At 47.6% G+C, this 21,430-nt stretch overlaps 1 protein-coding gene across 5 annotated transcripts in view; it reads right to left on the bottom strand.

The window, feature by feature from the left end:
• Nucleotides 1-21,430, bottom strand: part of rev1 (REV1 DNA directed polymerase) — a 151,409-nt gene that overhangs the window by 122,147 nt on the left and 7,832 nt on the right. For 2 of the 5 annotated variants that reach the window (XR_015079734.1, XR_015079733.1), the window contains exons 1-4: nucleotides 10,315-10,334; nucleotides 6,907-6,973; nucleotides 6,149-6,281; nucleotides 5,714-5,882 (exon numbers count right to left, since the gene is read on the bottom strand). Coding sequence is in view for 2 of the 5 variants with exons in the window: in XM_085998918.1 (XP_085855044.1) it covers nucleotides 5,714-5,882; nucleotides 6,149-6,281; nucleotides 6,907-6,963 (359 nt within the window). In the remaining 3 variants the exon portion in view is untranslated. Of the gene's footprint in view, nucleotides 1-5,713; nucleotides 5,883-6,148; nucleotides 6,282-6,906; nucleotides 6,974-10,314; nucleotides 10,336-21,430 lie in introns of those variants that run through there. The other 3 variants (XR_015079735.1, XM_085998918.1, XM_085998919.1) reach the window with 3 other exon arrangements.

The raw sequence follows: 21,430 nt of genomic DNA on the forward strand, positions 1-21,430 counted from the left end.
GGCAGCTTCGGGAGATAAATCAGGATAAATTCGCCCGAACACTCCTCGAGCGCCTGAAACAGATTTATGAACAGGCAGCAAGTAGCATGGGGAAGCAGCATCGGAATAACCGGTTGCTGCTCGAGCCTAACAAGAGTCACCAGTGGGAGATAGGGGACCAAGTGATGGTTAGGAACTACGCCCGAGTGGGGAGTTTAGAGCCACTGTACATGGGACCCTATAGCAAAGTCGATAAAGCCAGCCCCATGGTTTACGCAGTAAAAATGCCCCGGCGCACAAATTGGTTCCATGTGAATCAATGTAAGTTGTTTAAGCTGGAGGCAGGGAAACAGGCAGCTGGGATTCAACCCGAGGTTAGAAATCCTCAGCCCGCAGCAGGTACGCGCACGCAGGCTGCACACGCAGGCGCAGTCGCGTGCGTCGAGAGAAGTTCCCCAGCACTTTGTCCAGACCACTCCCCCTCTCTTATGGGATTCCGAGGAGAAGGAGCCCGAACCAGATGGCCCCGAGCACGAACCAGGTTTTGAACCTGGAGGGGAAGACCCTCAACCACCGGCAGCCGGTGATGAGGGATTGCCCGTCCCCAGTTCAGGTTTGGGAGGGGAGGGACCCGAGGGAGAAGGCCCCCAGCCAGCGAGGACTGTGACCCGAGCCAAGGGTCCGCTTGCCAGGGTAGCCCCACCAGTAGCACTGCCTAGGAGGTCTCCTCGGCCACCCCAGCCCAGAAAAGTATGGTCACCGGCTCTTCAATTAAAAAGGGCGGTCTCCCGTGTCAGGGAGAAGCTGGAAGACAGAGGTCCCCAGCCAGCAGCTGCGAGGGACCAGAAGTGGAGATCAGTGCAGCCACGCCGCAGGGAGCAGCCTGCAGCAGCCCAAACAGGGATTAGGCTGGCCGCCCGGAGACGGGCGACAATTGTATATAGTTTAGGTAGTATAATTTTAAGTAAAGTGTATAAGGGTAAGTTAGGGTGTTTTAATTTAATTCAATGTAAGGAACCAGTAGTCTGTAAGTTTGAAGTATGGAACCGTTCCAGAGTGCTGTCTACGTGAGCCGAGGTCGCAGGACCCGATCACACTTCCCCTGAGCCAGGGAGCCTCCAGGGAACCTGGCTAGATGCTTTTATGTCTTTTTCAGAATTTCAAAATGTGCAGAGGCATAATCCTGCTCGCCCTGAGCCTCGCGAGAAGGGGCGATGTCGAGGGCCATCATATCTTCGGATGCTCGGGAAAGAGAGCACCCCTAGCACACGACGGAAGTGGCCTACGGGAGGCGGATGAAATCGCCTCGTATGTCCACGAAGGGAGCTGGCCAGGATCCAATTCGACCCAGTATTCTAGAGAGACCGGCTTCACGTATGGGGAGGCCTCCCTCCAGTGCCCGAGGATTCGAATCGTCACCCCAAGGATTAGCGTCACCGCAGGCAAAAGAATATGTTTGACGTGTAAAGGGAACATTCCCCTGGATAGGTGGTGGTGGCTCAGAAAGTTAAGCAAAGACATGGGGAACCCCAGGGTAGAGTGGGAAAGGTTAGGGAATAACACTCACGGGACCATTACAGGGACCCAGGGAGGGTTAAGTGTGTGCTGGGATAAATGGTGGGAACCAGATCAGGGGATCTACGTCTGTATGTGGGGATCAGAGAAAGTCTGCCCCACAGGCGTTTCCATCATTTTCCGCAGCCAGTGGCAAAATAACGGGAGGGGGATGGACTGGGAGTCCCGCCTGGACGCATGCGCGATCCCGTACTCCCCAATCTCGGTTAATGCCACTGAACTAGTGACCCGCCCCCGACGTCACGGACAGTAGCAGAGGGATGCCCCGCCACCACCAAGGGACCAGGGAACGGCCTGGTGCTAGTACCCACAGACCAGGTGCTGTACCAAGGGGTGTATTACGCGGTGGCCTCAGTGATTTTAAACCTCACTGAGGTACACTTACCCGCATGGTGCCCCACAGAGACTGCCAAATTGTATCAAGCCCTATTAACAGAGATGTTTTGAAAATTCCGTGAATTTGACTTTTCGGAGGTCAATAAGACCGCATTGTATACTCACCACGAGATTTGGGACGGGGTTGGGAGGCAAAGAAGGGGTGTTTTTAATGATGTTTTAACTGGTTTTAACACAGGGTCCTCGGTCATCAACAGTTTAGATGACATCGAACTGCAGACCCAGATTAATGGTCTAAAAACACAATTAAAGGGTATTTTAACTGATGAGAATAAGGTGGTAGGTTCGGAGTTGCATGAAGACCAGGCCATGACTCTCCATTTGAAGGAGATCATCGCAGAGCTGGAAAAACATGCAAAGACGGTAAATGCTCTCATCAGGGATGACAGAAACGCTTCTGACCAGGCTGCGCAAAATGAGGTGTGCGTGCTGTATGGGGCATGGTTGCTGGGCGAGGGCCGCAGCAATCTGGAGGATTTAAAGCAAGGTTTAGTCCCCTCCTGGATCAGCAACAAACACCTCGCAGCCCTCCACCCTTATGAGAACGCATTAAGCCCGTGCCAGCTCTGGTTAGCTTCTGAGGCCTACCCAGTCCCAGTGGACTGTGGGCGGTCCAACCACACCATCATGGGGATAGTTGTAAGAATGCCGGTCATGGGTGGGACGGCCCGACCCGCACCGGTATACAAGGTGGAGAACATTGGAATCATTCAAGGGGGTGCACACATTTGTTTTGCAGCGGTCCCGCCCTATGTCATAAAGTGGGTGCATGCTATGACGGGTACTGACCTCTCGGGGTGCCGTAGCCAGGGAGCACACATCATCTTGTGTCCCCAGCACTTGAATGCCTATTCGAAACCACAATGCGGGTTCAGAGCTGCTGACGCGAAACCTATAAATTGTACCATGGAAGCCATGGCACAAGGCCATGTTCCCCCACAGGTAGCATATATATAGGTGGGACATATTGCGTCACCACAGGAGCGTCTCACTACCAGCACAGCTGGTGCGCAGTGAGTGACAGCAGCTTCTGCTTCAAACCCGAGGCAGAAGTTCAAGTGGCACAGATACGAATTGTCCCCATTCCTGAACCATCCACTGTTCACCTCACTGTGGAGGAGAATTTTACCCACCTCCAGAAATATGTCGCCCACTTCGGTTACCCGATTCCCCCTCTCCCAGAGCACCTTACCAAATTATTAAAAGCCGTTCTAGTATCACAAAAGCAATTCTACACTTTGGAACAGAAGACTGTACAGATAGGGGCCGACATTTTAGATATTACGACCCTGCCCTGGTGGGACGTTTTTGAAAGTATAGAGGTCCCCTCCTGGATTCAAATGGCGTCCCACATCTTAGTAGTCTGTCAGCTAGGGATCGTCCTCTACCTGGTTTGTGTCCAGTGTAGGAGAAAGGGTCCCGGGGTAGAATTTAAAGCAAAAGGGTTGTGGAAGGACCAGTATGCCCGGGTGGAAGAAGAAACACCCGTGTGAGCTTTGTGTCGCATCACTACCGAGTGATGACAGACTAGTTTGTTATTTTAATAAAGCTCGTTCCTTCCGTTCGTTATTTTTAATAAATATGGTTTTGGCCTGATGTTGATTTTATTAAAGATTGTGTGTTGTAATAAAGTTTTATGATGTCCCAAGTAGTGCAGGGGTGTTGGACCCCCTCCGTGCTTGGATTATTGTAACAGATCATATTTGCTATCGCTAGATGCCTGCCGTGCACTGCGGCTTTCTCTAAGTAAGGGGAATGTATGTGTCGGGGGATCGTGAATAGATAAATATAGGGGAAGGTTGTTTGTGGGGGGTCAGAAATGTTGCTCACCTTGATTGGACACTTCAAGCAAGTTTCAGTATCCTAGGGGGGACTGAAAGGATTCGCAAATTTCACGTCTCCCCCAAGGATTTACTTTTGGCTTATTAAAGAAGCTCTGGTTGGACTGAGTTTGGAATCCAGGGCTCAACAAGATGGCTGCGGTCAGCCGCATGGCCAAAGCCTGTAAGTTTCAGTTTGGACTGAAAAGCTTGTATTCTGATGACTGTGAGAAGGAGCTTTCCAGAAACTCGAATGCGGACAGACCTTCTGCATTTATGCACGAGAAGCAAACCCAGTGGCATTCGGGCCTCTGATTAAAAATCATCAAGGTTGTTTGCACAAACAATCAAGAGCAGGCAAGGCCTATTCAAAATGTAGTGGGACAAGTTCAGCTGCATTCAGGCCTTTGTTTAGAGAACATCATCACTGTTTACAAACGATCAACGGGGCATTCAGTCTGGAATGGCCCCAATCACGAAACCAGTCGGACAAAGGGGAACACTGATGAGGCGTTTAAAACCGATTAACCGGCCATCCAGGTCGATGGGCTCAGATCGGTACCTTTTGTATGAGTTTCAACACATCCAGATTAGACAAAAGAAATGAGCTGATCTGGCAGGAGATAAGGGCTACCGGGAAGGGTATAACTAGTCCCTCGGGAGGCCATCTCTCTCTCTCTCCCGGCTCGCCTCCGGTGCCCTGCCGTATCATCAACCCAGCGAGAGGATCGTCGACGAAGAGCCCGTCCAGTGAAGTAGGATACCCGCAGTTACATTTGAATTACTGGGGTATCTCTGCTTTGGGGCGGTGAAAACCTAAAACATCGGCAGGGCACGGAGCAGGCGTTTCAACATCCTAGACTGGTGAGCATCAACTTTCTGGCCCATTACAAGACAATCTAGATAGGTGTAAAGGGTGGGACTTGAGGGGAATTGCTAAAGTGTCATTTTAGTCATTTTCCCTCGATGTGTCCGTTTCTCCTCCCCCGTTAAGTGTAATTGTGTTGCATCCATAGTGATTTTCTCTGTATAGTAATAGTTTCTCTATTTTTAATAAACATTGGTTTTCTTTGCACCAAACCACTGGTCTCGTTTTGTCTATATCGCTACTTGTAACTAAGTCCGGTGGTCAGAACCAAAGGCGGAGCGATTCGAACCGCATGGGGCTGGAGCAGCTCAGACACGACTGACTGGCCAGACACAAACCCCAAACCAAAACCCCCTACAGTAATACAGCACCAACACAAGGGCAGCAGCTCCTTGAGATACCATTGATGTCCAGTTGGCGTTAATAAAATATAAATTATGCTGTTCCTAATGTACTTTCAACAAAACAGATAGACACAATTTAGTACGATAGGCAAAATATTTGAGCACATGTTACAATTTACTTAAGTGTCGCTTTCTTTTAAGAGGGATATTAGATTGAAGCCTCAAATTGATACCTGTACTGCTCTTTTCAAAATAACATGCAAATCTGTCAATACAATCTGAAGGTTGTGCCACTAAAATACTAATGTCATTCAAATAGCCTACTACCATGAACTGCAAGTGACAGTCAAAGCAAATTAAGGACAAAGCACAACTAAAACAGGGACACAGCAACAGTGGGATAACTGAACTTGTGATAGCAAAAAAATACACTTAAAATTTGGGGGATTTTTGACTGTAGAAAGGGTAAGCAGATGCTGGATTTCTAATTCTCCACAGTAAAAAAAGGCTAGGCATTAAATCTCAACTTTTGAATTATATCAATACTAATATCCAGTTGGGCACTTACATATACTTAGGTTGGAGTTATACTGCAGTTGATTCAAACTCAAATCTGCCGTGAGACAACCTACTGGAGGGGATGAGACCTCAGGGGTTTAGCGCACTCAGCATTAGTTCCCCTCTCACCAAAACATAATGGGAATGACAATAAATATTGTATTTCTACTAACCTGTCTGTAATCCAATTAGGCCGAACTACTTTTTCTTCCTTCAGTTCTTTGATTTTTGCATTTGGAAGGTTAGTGGCAATAATGTGAGTGGTTTTAGATCTTGAATAGTACATATGATACTGGCCTCCATGCAACATCATAAGCCTTCGCAGCTCCTCAGCTGTTGGCTCTGAAACACAACACTTCATTTAAAGGTGGAGAAAAATCAGGGTTCAGTTAGCAATATGTCCTAGCAACTACACAAGCACCAATTGTTTCATTTCTCCTGCCAACATTATTTCTTGCAAATGTTCAGCTGAAATGTATTCAAACCCATTCTATTTAAATGAATTACCACTCAACTTTCAACCCATCGACATGACGACTTATTAGGTTGCTTCTAATTTTCTGAAAGATTACAGCTGCTTCTGAATCAGGTTTTAAATCACCACATACCTGTGTAACCATTGACATAAATCGCAACACCTCTGAAAATGCAAGATGCTGTCCCTTCATTTTCTTGTTGAAGAGGAGCCTCTGATTTGAACTGTCTTTCCAGCTTGTCCATCTTTGCTGCCATATACCCACCCTAGGAGCAATTCAGAAGAGATGTTATAAACCTTTAGCTTCACTGATTTATTCTGACACTATACTTAACCAGCACGAGTCTCCTTGAATAAAAAGAAAATATTTTAATTTACATGGTCCTTATCACAACTTTCAAATGTCTCAGGGCACTTCACAATGAATTACTTTGAAGTGCAGTTTGAATATGTAGACAAAGATACACAGCAAGATCCTGTAAATAGCAATGAAAAAGCAATCTGCCTTTGCTGTTGGCTGAGGGAGAATTGTCCCCTATGACACCAGGAGATCGCCTTGCTCTTCTCTGAACAGTGCTATGGGATTTTAAACATCCACCAAAATCATCAGAACAGGCAGGTGGGAACTGATTTAGAGGATGGTACCTCCGTCAATGTCTCACTCCCTCTGTAGTGAACTTGGGTGTTTTCCTTAAGTATTCAAAAGTCCTAGAGTGGGACTTGAACCCACAACCTTCTGACTCAAAGGCAAGAATATTACCAACTGAGCCAAGCTGACAAAACAACAGTGGAACTGCAGCTCTTGTTTGACTAAAACTTGATTCAAGGCCTGTTGTCAGGCAGACAAAATTAAATGATAAACTTACAAAAGTAAATTTGTGCTGAACATACCCACTCTCTCCAGCCATCCCCTTCGCTGGCACGTTTTCTCCATCCTCCACGGCTCATAGTAGGTTCTCTGAGATTTAATTGCAAATTGTTGGTTTTAAAACATGACTGCTTAACTTTACGTGCATGGAAATAGAATACAAGACAAAGTACAATTACTCACAATTAAAAGGCAGTAACAAAAACAACACTGCTAAAATTGCACATTACCTTAGTAAATGTGGAGTTAAAGTTGAAACGATTAGTTACTTCATGTGGAAGAACAACTATATTAACTAAACTCAAAGATAAGTCCATCATTTATAGTACAGGCATCTTAGGAAGCTTCAAAGTGATGCAGAATTTGTTTTTAAAAAATAAATATATCTTTCTAATCAAAACAGAAAAGGTTCAAAATTCACAGCAAACTGATCAACATCTAAAGATAAAAATAGTTTGATGTTTTGGGTACGCCCCCTCTTCTGAACCCCGAGAATATATTATCGCCTTGAACACTTTCTCAGCCTAATGTGCCTCAAAGTATTGTTAGTTTAAAGTATCTTTAGGTGCTCAAATTGAGAAACACTGCTTTACAGTAACACACACCATGTTTAGCTCTGAATAGTACCTATAGAATATATAGTAAGTACATAATTACTCAGCAAATGCTGTAGAGAGAGCAATTCCTGCAAGTTATGAGGCAAGAATACTCCAGGGATTTGGACAATGAATTAAACAGTAAGAGGTGATTTAAGTCTGAACCTCTTATATGATACAATTTTGAAAATACTCCAAAATATCTGTTTTTCATAATACAAACAGTTTTGTATTATTTACCTTCGAGTTTTCCTATTGGGAGATTCAATAGTTCCAATTTTTTGTTACCGCCATTATTGTGACTGCTTAGCTTTTCTGTACAGCTCAGCAATGTGACAATAGCGGTGTATTTTGTAATATTATGATAATAAACCAGAAACACAATGGGGTCATGTGAAAGGAAAATGGGGCTTTACTGACAATAATGCATTGTTTTGCAGAATTTTAACAATCCTGTACTTATAATTATACTCCCTGCAAAAACAGTTGATTCTACAATATCGTTCGCCACTTCTACCTACAGTGCTCCGCTTCATGGACATCGTAAGCAGCGATGCTGCGTCCTTTAGTCAATTCCAGCGCTTCACTGCTTTTAAACCTCATTAAGATTGCCCTAGCAGCATTTATCACATCAGCACAGTAGGTGGATCTGTTAGCAGATTAACATTGTTGCAATTCAAAATGTTATATTATCTTCCTCATTCTGTGAATCCATTTAATTCCATATACAAATGGAAACAGTTATCAAAATCAGGACCTGCTCCCCAACCTTCCATACAAGACTTCATTATGAGCTGTATTTGCACTTGTTGACTGGCAAAAGCAGCAGAGACATCCAAGTATCAAACAAGGGCCAAGCCACTGAGAAAAACCGACTCCAACCAGCACCAGATACAAAGGAAAATTGAGAGGTTGTATGTTTTTTATTGCATGGCACTCAGCTACTTACTATAGCAAAGGCAGTATCTACATCACATAATCTGATAACCTTCCTTATTCATTCAACTCAAACACAATTAGGAGCATACCACAGGAAAGCATAATCTGGGGTGTCTCAGGACCTACAACTGAAGACCAGCATTGCAGTGCGGAAGTGCTGATCACCCTGAACTGTCAGATCAACAATACTGCTTAAAGGAGGAAAAGTCTAGAGTGGAGTACTTTTTATTTAAAGTATTTTTTTTAAATTTTTTTTTATAGAGAGAGCACACAAAAGGGAGAACGAGAGATAGAAAAATACTCTCAGAAGCTTTTACTATATATGTTTAAAAAAAATATCAATCAGGAACTTCAGGGCCCCAGAAAGCCTCATATCCTCTCTTCAAGACCACTTACTTTCACCTTTGCAACATTCCTATATATGCTCTGCCTTACTCCCACCAAAACTCTCTTCACCGCTTGACTCAACTTCTCCAATGCCCTCTTTGCCAGTCTCCCAACTTCCACTTTCCATAAATGCCAAATCATCCAAAAGTCAACCACATATTCTGTTCTTCACTAAACCTCACTTATCTTATCATCTCTGTCCTTGCTGGCTTCCTGAACCTAAAGGATCAAATTTAAAATCCTTTTGTTTCATCTACCTATCTCCTCCCCCCTCGAAGGATGCGCCCTAAGCTTAGTGCTGCAACCTTCTCTAGCCTTATGTTCCCTCCAATTTTCTAACTCTGGTCTCTTGCACATCCCTTCCTCTCTTCTCTCCCTCCTCCACTATTGGTGGCAAACCTATCTCAGTCCTACCCTCTGGAACTCTCTCCCTAAACCCCCTCAACCTATCTCCCTCTTGCTTTCTGAAAACCCATCTCTTGGACCAACATTTAGGTCACCTCAATAACAACAGAAAATGCTGGAAAAACTCAACAGGCCAGGCAACATCCGTGGAGAGAAATTAGAGTCGACGTTTCGGGTCTAACCCTTTTTCAAAACTGGAAAGGAAATGAAATAGATCGAAAGGCAGGGCTGCGAGTGAACAAAAGAAGTGAAGGGACATTAAGAGGTATTCAAAACGAGACGAGATGGTGATAGGACTAGTGGAGACAAAAGATGGCTCAGATTAGGTGTGAAATGTTCTGGCAGAATGAGAGACAGCTGCCATGTGGGAGAGAGGAAAAAAAAAGGGGGGGGGGGGGGGAAAGAGGGGAAACCAAAACAAAGGGGCGGATAAAAAATATAAGTAAAAATGTAATAGGGGCCGAGGTTATGATCTGAAATTGTTGAACTCGATATTGAGTCCGGAAGGCTGTAAAGTGCCTAATCGGAAGATGAGGTGCTGTTCCTCGAGTTTACATTGAGCTTCCATGGAACAATGCAAGAGGCCAAGGACGGTGAGGTCCGAGTGGGAATGGAGCAGTGAATTAAAATGACAGGCGACCGGAAGCTCGGGGTCACCCTTACGGACCACCTCTCCTAACCCTCCAACAAAGGGTCAGCGGCCACTCCTTTTTTTCTTCTGTGAAGTATCTGTAGTCTATCCCATTTGATCAAGATTGGTGTAAATTGAGTCAAATGCTTCCTTATTGCCTTTATGGGTGTACACATAGAAGAGGGAGGGGTTTGTAAAGAATTCCAAAGATTCTTGTGCTGGAGGAAAATGGCCACCATTCAGCAGTGACTTTAGCTGTACAAGAAACTCTGCTTTTTGGCTAAAGATAATACAAGAGGTGTGTTTATCAATGCTAAAAAGAATGGGTTCAATGGTCTTCCTTGTACTTCTTTACATATTTTGATACTGTTGCAATTACGGATGAAGAAATTTGAACTAACTGAATACATTTTCCATGTATTGGGTGGGACCTTGTGATACTCTCTCTCAGGGATCTTCCAGTGACCTCTTACGTTTGCTGCAGAAATAGTGTCAACATGTGGGTCCTTCACAGGGGACATCATCCTCTTGCTGTACAATCAGTACCTCTGTTTCATGACTGGAAAGGGCATCTAAATCAAAGCCAAAATGCTGATCACTACCTTGGCACTTACAGATCTCTACATCAGTTACTGTTCAAGCATGAGTTATAAACTCTAAACACTTTAGTAATCTCAAAGGTGTCTGTTGGCATCAAGCCAGCCACGGAGCCCGAGCCCCAGGACTGAGCAGTTTTACGACTACAAGTGGAATAGATTCTGCAAGTCATGCAAGACCCCGATAGCTTATTTATCCTGGCTTTTGGAGCAAATGCATAATACAGCTAGACTGATGTAATCTTTCATAATTTTTCCTAAGCAGGATCCTTAATCTAAACCCCATTCTAATTTCTTGGAGCTGAAACTGCATTTCTGAGAAACCAGTCATCAGTGTTTCTTTTCATTGGGATGAACGAGGCATGGACATTCTTGATAAGAAAACTTCCAAACGAACCTGACTGAATTTTTTGAAGAGGTGACTAAAGTAGTGGACAGGGGAATGTCTATGGATGTTATTTATATGGACTTCCAGAAGGCATTTGATAAAGTCCCTCATGAGGGACTGTTAACTAAAGTTGAAGCCCATGGAATTGAAGGCAAATTATTGACTTGGCTAAGAAATTGGATGAGCGGCAGGAGACAGAGTAGGGATAATGGGCAGGTACTCTAATTGGCAGGCTGTGACTAGTGGTGTCCCGCAGGGATCTGTGTTGGGGTCTCAACATTCACCGTATTTGTTAACGCTTTAGAGGATGGGATAGAAAGCCACATATCCAAATTTGCCGATGACACAAAGATAGGCAGCACTGTAGGCAGTGTAGATGAAAACATAAAATTACAAAGAGATATTGATAGATTAAGTTAATCGGCAAAACTGTGGCAAATCGATTTCAATGTAGGCAAATGTGAGGTCATCCACCTTGGATCTAAAAAGGATAGAACTGGGTACTTTCTAAATAGTGAAAAGCTAAAAGCAGTGGAGGTCAAGAGAGACTTGGGGGCCCAGGTACATAGATCATTAAAATGTCATGAACAGGTACAGAAAATAATCAAAAAAGCTAATGGAATGCTGGCCTTTATATCTAGAGGACTAGAATACAAGGGGGTAGAAGTTATGCTGCAGTTATACAAAACCCTGGTTAGACCACACCTGGAGTACTGTGAGCAGTTCTGGGCACCACACCTTCGGAAGGATATATTGACCTTGGAGGGAGTGCAGCGTAGGTTTACCAGAACGATACCTGGACTCCAAGGGTTAAATTACGAGGAGATTTTACACAAATTAGGGTTGTATTCCCTAGAATTTAGAAGGTTAAGGGGTGATTTGATCGAAGTTTTCAAAATATTAAGGGAAACTGTTAGGGTAGATGGAAAGAAACTGTTTCCGCTGGTTGGGGAGTCTAGGACAAGGGGGCATAGTCTAAAAATTAGAGCCAGACATTTCAGGAGTGAAATTAGGAAATACTTCAGCACACAAAGGGTGGTAGAAGTTTGGAACTCTCTTCTGCAAATGGCAACTGATGCTAGGTCAATTGTTAATTTTAAATCTGGGATTGATAGATTTTTGTTAACTTAAGGTATATGGGGCAAATGCGGATATATGGAATTAGGTCACAGATCAGCCATGATCTCATTGAATGGCGGAACAAGCTCGAGGGGCTAAATGGCCTACTCCTGTTCCTATGTTCCAATCGTTTTCTGAACTTCAATACAAACTTTACAGTGCTGGAAATTGTACAATACCAATAGACGATGAAGGGTTAAGTGATACTAATGGTCATTAATGGGATCCATTGCATTCAATTCAGACATGAAAGTCTGGTATCAGCATCAAGAGGTAATATCTGTCACAATAAAGCTTCTTCTGGTTTCTAAAGATTTTAGCGCTTCCTGCTTGAAATTTGCCCCATCCAGCTCCCTGCAGCATGCTTCCTAAGCCCCTCCCTTCAGCAGCTTCCCTATCTGCCCTGCCCCTCCCCTCCTTCCCCATGAACACAAGGGAAATAGTTGGTTCCTGCAAAGTTAACATTGGTGGAGCAATGCACCCTCTTCTTTGCCTCATTGGGTGGGGGCAGAGTTGGGGTGGCCTGATTGAAAGCTGGTCCAACCATTCGATGCATTGTGTGTGTCCATTACTGCTTTATATGAGGATCCTGATATAAAGCAGTGATGGACACACGTTTTGTACCGAGTGGCTGGACCAGATTATCCAGTCTGCGTTTCTATATCTGGTTGTGGGGTAGCAGTTGCAGCTTTTTGTTTTTAAATGTAGAACCTAAGAACTGCTGCTTAGTCTACTTTTAGATTAAGCCTACATCTTACAAACATTAATGGCCGACAGCAGAAGATCAAGACTTGCAGGGACCAGTGCAGTTTCACGTTCTCAACCCAAGTGCCCAGGCTAGCCCAACCTGTATATCCCCGCTCTCCCATTGCTGTCAGAGTATAAAGAAACTAAGTGAGTGTTAAAGGAGGTCACCACTGAGACCAGCAGTAGAAACAGTGCTATAGCAAAATACTGCAGATGCTGGAAATCAGAAATAACAACAGAAAATGCTGGAAAAACTCAGCAGGCCAGGCAACATCCGTGGAGAGAAATTAGAGTCGACGTTTCGGGTCTAACCCTTTTTCAAAACTGGAAAGGAAATGAAATAGATCGAAAGGCAGGGCTGGGAGAGAACAAAAGAAGTGGAGAGACATTAAGAGGTATTCAAAACGAGAAGAGATGGTGATAGGATTAGTGGAGACAAAAGACAGCTCAGATTAGGTGTGACATGCGCTGGCAGAATGAGAGACAGCTGCCATGTGGGAGAGAGAAAAAAAAAGGGGGTGGGGGGAGGGAAAAACCAAAACAAAGGGGTGGATAAAAAATATAAGTAAAAATGTAATAGGGGCCGAGGTTATGATCTGAAATTGTTGAACTCAATATTGAGTCCGGAAGGCTGCAAAGTGCCTAATCGGAAGATGAGGTGCTGTTCCTCGAGTTTATGTTGAGCTTCCGTGGAACAATGCAAGAGGCCAAGGACGGTGAGGTCCGAGTGGGAATGGAACGGTGAATTAAAATGACAGGCGACCGGAAGCTCGGGGTCACCCTTACGGACTGAACGGAGGTGTTCCACAAAGCGGTCACCCAATCTGCGTTTGGTCTCCCCAATGTAGAGGAGACCGCATCGTGAGCAGCGAATACAGTATACTAGATTGCAAGAAGTACAAGTAAATCGCTGTTTTATCTGGAAGGGGTGTTTGGGGCCATGGACAGTGGGAAGGGGGGAGGTATAGGGGCAGGTGTTACATCTCCTGCGCTTGCATGGGAAGGTGCCAGGCGAAGGGGAAGGGGTGCTGGGGGTGATAGAGGAGTGGACTAGGGTGTCTTGGAGGGAGCGGTCCCTACGGAATGCTGAAAGGGGAGGGGAGGGGAAGATGCGTTTGGTGGTGGGGGTCACTTTGAAGGTAGCGGAAATGGCGGAGGATGATCCGTTGAATGTGGAGGCTGGTGGGGTGAAAGGTGAGGACAAGGGGAACTCTATCGTGGTTCCGGGAGGGAGGGGCAGGGGTGAGGGCAGAAGTGTGGGAGACAGAACGGACACGGTCGAGGGAAATCCTCGGTTGAGGAAAAAGGAAGACATGTCGGAAGCACTGGTGTGGAAGGTGGCATCGTCAGAGCAGATGCGGCGGAGACGGAGAAACTGGGAGAATGGAAGAGAGTCCTTACAGGAGGCGGGGTGGGAGGAAGTGTAGTCCAGGTAGCTGTGGGAGTCAGTGGGCTTGTAGTGAATATTGGTCAATTACCTATCTCCAGAAATGGAGACAGAGAAGTCGAGGAAGGAAAGGGAAGAGTCAGAGATGGACCATGTGAAGGTGAGGGAAGGGTGGAAATTGGAAGCAAAGTGAATGAAATTGTCTAGTTCGGGGCGAGAGCAGGAAACGGCACCGATACAGTTATCAATGTATCGGAAAAAGAGGTGAGGGAGGGGACCTGAGTAGGACTGGAACAAGAGTGTTCCACATATCCCACGAAAAGGCAGGCATAGCTAGGACCCATGCGGGTACCCATAGCAACACCTTTGATTTGGAGGAAATGAGTGGAGTTAAAGGAGAAGTTGTTCAATGTGAGAACAAGTTCAGCCAGGCGGAGGAGGGTCGTGGTGGATGGGGACTGGTCGGGCCTCTGTTCAAGGAAGAAGCGGAGCACCCTCAGGCCATCCTGGTGGGGGGTGGAGGTGTAGAGGGATTGTACGTCCATGGTGAAAAGGAAGCGGTTGGGGCCAGGAAACTGTTAAAGTGGCGGAGGGCGTCCGAAGAGTCGCAGACGTAGGTGGGAAGGGACTGGACAAGGGGAGAAAAGATAGAGTCGAGATAGGAAGAGATAAGTTCCGTGGGGCAAGAACAGGCTGAAACGATGGGTCTACCAGGGCAGTCCTGTTTGTGGATCTTGGGAAGGAGGTAGAAGCGGGCTGTGCGGGGTTGGGGAACTATGAGGTTGGTGGCCGCGGGGGGAAGATCTCCAGAGGAGGTGAGGTCAGTGACAGTCTTGGAAATGGTGGCTTGATGTTCGGTAGTGGGGTCATGGTCCAGGTGGAGGTAGGAGGTGGTGTCGGAGAGTTGGTGTTCAGCTTCCGCTAGGTAGAGGTCAGTTCGCCAAACAACAACAGCACCACCCTTGTCAGCAGGTTTAATGACAATGTCAGGGTTGGATCTAAGAGAATGGAGTGCTGCAAGTTCAGAGGGAGGTAGGTTGGAGTGAGTGAGGGGAGCAGAGAAATGGAGACGGCCGATGTCACGGCGGCAGTTAGCGATGAAAAGATCTAGAAAGGGTAAGAGGCCAGGGGGAGGGGTCCAGGTAGAACGGGAATTCTGAAAGCGGGAGAAAGGGTCAGTTGTGCGGGGGGAAGACTCCTGGCCAGAGAAGTGGGCACGGAGACGAAGGCGGTGGAAAGAGCTCAACATCGTGCCGAGCTCGAAATTCATTGAGGTGGGGGCGTAAGGGGGTGAAGCTCAGGCCTTTGCTGAGGACTGATCGTTTGGAGTCAGAGAGGGGAAAGTCAGAGGGGATAGTGAAAACGCGGCAGGGGGTGAGATTGGGAGAAGGGGGGGGGGGGGGTCAGAGGAAAGTGAAGGGGAAGGTGGTTCCGGAGGGGCGTTGGTGTCCAAGAGTTGATGAAGCTTGCGATCCTTGACATCGGAAAGGAAGAAAAAAAGTTTTTTGTTGAAGCGTTGGATGAGTCGAAGGATGAAATGGAACTGTGGACCCGGACAGCTTTGAGACAGAGTGCGCCGGTGTTGCTGAAGAGAGAGGTCGAGAGTGTTCATGTGGCGCTGCAGAAACAGTGCTACTTGCTGAGTAGAAATAGGAGCTAGACTAGTAACACCCTGGCTATTGCCACTGCTGAAAAAGTAAGGACAACACATTTTAATGTGTGAAATGGTTAAGGAACTAGGGTTGAAGTGTTTCAATTCAAAGAGTGAATTCAGTCTTCACATTTAATGTCCATTTTTCCATAATCAGGTCTAACCATCTGAATGCACGTGGGGTCTTCCAGTGTTCCACAGATCTTTACATAAGCTGGCACTTACGCACCTCTCCCTATAACATCCTCTATCTCCCACCCCTCCTCACCACAGTACACTTCCATCCTACCGCTTCCCTGGGTTTAAAAAAAAAAATTCATTTATGGGATGTGGGCATCACTGGCAAGGCCAGCATTTATTGCCCATCCCTAGTTGCCCTCGAGAAGGTGGTGGTGAGCTGCCTTCTTGAACCACTGCAGTCCTTGTGGTGAAGGTAAAAAACAAAAAACAAAATTGACCCTTAGTGTTAGGGGGGATTGGTTACGGGGATAGGGCTTGGGTGGGATAGCTGTCGGTGTAGGGACCGGGTGCTAGGGTTTGGATGATCGGCCATGGTCTCGTTGAGTGGCGGAGCAGGCTCGAGGGGCCTACTCCTGCTCCTATCTTCTATGTTTTATGTTTCACATTGCTGTTAGGGAGGGAGTTCCAGGATTTTAACCCAGCGACGATAAATGATCGACGATATACTTCTAAGTCAGGATGGTGTGTGACTTGGAGGGGAACTTGGAGGTGGTGGTGTTCCCATGCGCCTGCTGCCCTTGTCCTTCTAGGTGGAAGAGGTCGCGGGTTTGGGAGGTGCTGCTGAAGAAGCCTTGGCGAGTTGCTGCAGTGCATCTTGTAGATGGTACACACTGCAGCCACGGTATGCCGGTGGTGCAGGGAGTGAATGTTTAAGGTGGTGGATGGGGTGCCAATCAAGCGGGCTGCTTTGTCCCAGATGGTGTTGTTGGAGCTGCACTCATCCAGGCAAGTGGAAAGTATTCCATCACATTCCTTACTTGTGCCGTGTAGATGGTGGAAAGGCTTTGGGGAGTCAGGAGGCGAGACACTTGCCACAGAATACCTAGCCTTGACCTGCTCTTGTTGCCACAGTATTTACGTGGCTGGTCCAGTTAAGTTTCTGGTCAATGGTGACCCCCAGGATGTTGATGGTGGGGGATTCGGCGATGGTAATGCCATTGAATGTCAAGGGGCAGTGGTTAGACTCTCGCTTGTTGGAGATAGTCATTGCCTGACACTTCTGTGGCGCAAATGTTGCCTGCCACTTATCAGCCCAAGCCTGAACGTCAACTGCAAACTACCATGAATTTCTAGCTGCTCCTGAGAAATGGCAGACAATTCATGCATGTACAACACAAGTTACAATTCATGCATGTACAACACAAGTTACAATTCATGCATGTACAACACAAGTTACAATTCATGCATGTACAACACAAGTTACAATTCATGCATGTACAACACAAGTTACAATTCATGCATGTACAACACAAGTTACAATTCATGCATGTACAACACAAGTTACAATTCATGCATGTACAACACAAGTTACAATTCATGCATGTACAACACAAGTTATATTAAGAGCTGTGGTTTGTGAAAGAGATTGCTGAATACCAGTTATTGTCACAAATCCTTCCATTCTTACCCACTTATGCTCTGACCTTCCTCAAATTGGGCAGGGCTGCCTTGAGGATGAGTTCATTGAGCGTATTAGGGATGGGTTTCTTGAGCAGTATGTAACTGAACCGACCAGGGGGCAAGCAACCTTAGATCTGGTCCTGTGTAATGAGACAGGATTAATTAAAAATGTCCTAGTAAAGGATCCCCTTGGAATGAGTGACCATAACATGGTTGAATTCCATTTTCAATTAGAGGGTGAGAAGGTTGGATCTCAAACAAGCGTGCTAAGCTTGAATAAAGGAGACTATGAAGGTATGAGAGCGGAATTGAGTAGAGTGGATTGGGAAAATAGATTAAAGGGTAAGACGATACATGATCAGTGGTGTACATTTAAGGAGTTATTTTACAACTTCCAAAAAAAATATATTCCACTGAGAAGAAAAGGGTGTAAAAGAAAAGACAGCCATCCGTGGCTAAGTAAAGAAATTAAGGATAGTATTCGACTAAAAACAAGGGCATATAAGTGTGGTAAACCACTGTAGTTCACTTGTTGTTGTTGTCGTTCACTCTTGTTTAACTGTTATGTCTGACTATGCCTCAGCTGACTCCGCCCTCGGCTACCGAGTATAAGGACGGCCGCATGGCAGCTCCAGGCATTCGGTCATCCACTAGAGGCATAGTCCTGATCTGTCTGAAGTGCAATTCAGTAGTTAATAAAAGCCTGTCGTTCTGAACTCTGCTCAGCCTCTCATTAGAATTGATAGCGCATCAATTTTATTAACTACTGAAAAAAAAAATAATAATAATAACGATGCTGCAGATACTTAAGATCAAGTGCCTGGAACTCGACCCGCAAGAACCGGACTCGACTGCTAAGTTCTCGCACTGGCTGAACTGTTTTGAGTCCTTTCTGGCTGCATCCGGCGAGACCGTCGCCGCCGATGCCGACAAGCTCAGGGTGCTGAATTCTAAAGTAAACCACCGAGCTTTTGCCCTTATCCGGGATGCTACGAGCTACCAGGGGGCTATCGACATTTTGAAGGAGCAATACGCACACCCGGTCAACTATGTTTACGCAAGACATCTCCTGGGGTCCCGCAAACAGCAGCCCGGGGAACCCACAGAAGCATACATACGGGCGCTGAAGGAACTCGGCCGAGCCTGCGAATGCAAGCAAGTATCAGCCACGGAACATACGGAGGAGCTCATCCGTGACGCCCTCGTTGCGGGCCTCAGGTCCACTCACACACGGCAGCGACTGCTGGAAAGTAGCAAGCTCGACCTGAAGAAGGCGATTTCACTCACCCTTTCGTTGGACGTAGCCCACCGGAACATGGAGGCCTACTCCCCGGACCATGCGGCCGCCTCATGGATGCCGCAGCCGCCGCCATCTTGGGACGCGGCGCCGCCACGGGCCCCGGCCTCAACTGCTGCAGCGATGTCCCACCCGAGCCAGAAATGTTATTTCTGTGGCCAACCCAAACACCCCAGGGCGCGCTGCCCGGCGAAAAACGCGGTCTGCTCTGCCTGCGGTAAGAAGGGACACTACGCTGGCGTCTGCAGAAGTCAGAAGACCCCTACCTCCAGCAGCGCCGCGTGCGATTCGTGGGAGCGGCCATCTTGCCTTCCTCCAGCCTCGTGGGGATCGGGATCGTCATGGGCGCCGCCATTTTGTCCTTCTCCGACGCCGCCATTTTGCCAACGGGCCCCCGACTCACCCACCGCTGCCTCACCGGGGTTCTACAGCGACGCTCCCGACTCCACAGCGGCCTCCATTACGCTGGATCAATCCAGACCCCATCAGCTAGCCAGGTCCACGATGGACATCCAGGTAAATGGCCGCGCCACAACTTGCCTTTTTGATTCCGGGAGCACGGAGAGCTTCATACACCCTGATACGGTACGGCATTATTCCCTCTCGGTCTGGCCAACGCGCCATCGGATCTCCATGGCCTCAAAATCTCACTCAGCAGACGTCGGCGGCTACTGCGTAGTGACCCTCTCGGTGAAGGGCTCCGTTTATAAAAATGTAAAGCTATTCGTCCTGCCACATCTCTGCGCTGCCGTTCTGCTGGGGTTGGACTTTCATTGTCACTTTAAGAGCGTCACCTTGACATACGGTGGACCTCTTCCCCCGCTCACTGTCTGCAACCAGCAGTTTTTAAATTGCCCGCCGCGCCCCACCTGTAGTCTCTCCACCCTCAAAATCACCCCCCCCCCCCTGTTCGCCAACCTCACCCGCGACTGCAAGCCTATCGCCACAAAGAGCAGGCGATACAGCACCGGGGACAGATCCTTCATAAGATCTGAGGTGACGCGGCTCCTGAAAGAGGGGATTATTGAGGATAGTACCAGTCCCTGGCGAGCTCAGGTGGTAGTCGTTAAGACTGGCAACAAGCAGCGCCTGGTCATTGACTACAGCCAGACTATCAACAAGTACACCCAGTTGGACGCATACCCTCTCCCCCGCATAGCCGACATGGTTAATAAGATAGCGCAATATCGCGTTTTCTCGACCATTGACCTCAAGGCAGCATACCACCAAATCCCTATCCGCCCTGAGGACCGCCAGTACACAGCTTTCGAGGCAAACGGCCGTCTTTTTCACTTCCTCAGGGTTCCTTTCAGCGTCACCAACGGTGTCTCCGTCTTCCAGAGGGAGATGGACCGGATGGTCGACGAGAATGCGTTACAGGCCACGTTTCCCTACCTGCACAACGTGACCATCTGCGGCCATGACCTGCAGGACCATGACGCCAATCTTGATGAGTTCCTTCGCACGGCCCAACTCCTAAACCTCACGTACAACAAGGAAAAGTGCATATTCCGCACAGCCCGCCTCGCTATCCTTGGTTGCGTGGTGGAACACGGAGTCATCGGCCCTGACCCTGACCGGATGCGCCCATTGATGGAACTTCCCCTGCCCCACTGTCTCAAGGCCCTCAAAAGGTGCCTGGGCTTCTTTTCCTATTACGCCCAGTGGGTCCCTCATTATGCGGACAAAGCCCGTCCACTTATCAAGTCCACTTCCTTCCCCCTGACGGCGGAGGCCCGCTCAGCCTTTCACCGTATAAAAGACAACATTGCCAAGGCCACCATGCACTCGGTAGACGAGTCCATCCCCTTCCAGGTGGAGAGCGATGCATCCGACTTTGCCCTGGCCGCTACCCTTAACCAGGCGGGAAGACCCGTGGCCTTCTTTTCACGAACCCTCCAGGGCTCCGAACTCAGACACTCCTCTGTGGAAAAGGAGGCCCAGGCCATTGTGGAGGCAGTGCGCCACTGGCGGCACTACCTGGCTGGAAAACGATTTACCCTGCTTACTGACCAACGTTCAGTCGCTTTCATGTTCAACAACAAGCAGAGGGGCAAAATCAAAAATGACAAGATTTTGAGGTGGAGAATTGAACTTTCCACCTACAATTACGACATCTTGTACCGGCCCGGGAAACTCAACGAACCCTCAGATGCTCTAGCGCGAGGCACATGCGCCACCGCGCAGATCGATAGACTACGGGGCCTCCACAACGACCTCTGCCACCCGGGGGTCACCAGGTTCTTCCATTTCATTAAAGGCCGCAACCTGCCTTACTCCATCGAGGAGGTCAGGACCATGACCAGGAGCTGCCCAGTCTGTGCAGAGTGCAAGCCGCGCTTCTATACGCCTGACAGAGCAAACCTGATCAAGGCCACCCGCCCTTTTGAGCGCCTGAGTGTCGACTTTAAAGGGCCCCTCCCCTCCTCTGACCGTAATGTGTACTTTCTCAACATAGTTGATGAGTACTCCCGTTTCCCTTTCGCCATCCCCTGCCCGGACACGACCACCGCTACGGTCATTAAATGCCTGCACAACCTCTTTGCTCTGTTCGGTTTTCCCAGCTATATTCATAGCGACCGGGGCTCGTCCTTCATGAGCGACGAACTCCGTCAGTACCTGCTCATGAGAGGCATTGCCTCAAGCCGGACCACCAGCTACAACCCCCGGGGGAACGGACAGGTTGAAAGAGAAAACGCGACGGTTTGGAAGGCGGCCCTCCTAGCCTTAAAATCTAGGGGCCTTCCGACCTCCCGTTGGCAG

Source organism: Somniosus microcephalus, chromosome 10 (genome assembly GCF_052327205.1).
Source record: "Somniosus microcephalus isolate GS21.2 chromosome 10, FLI_Smic_1.0, whole genome shotgun sequence".
Classification (NCBI taxonomy): domain Eukaryota; kingdom Metazoa; phylum Chordata; class Chondrichthyes; order Squaliformes; family Somniosidae; genus Somniosus; species Somniosus microcephalus.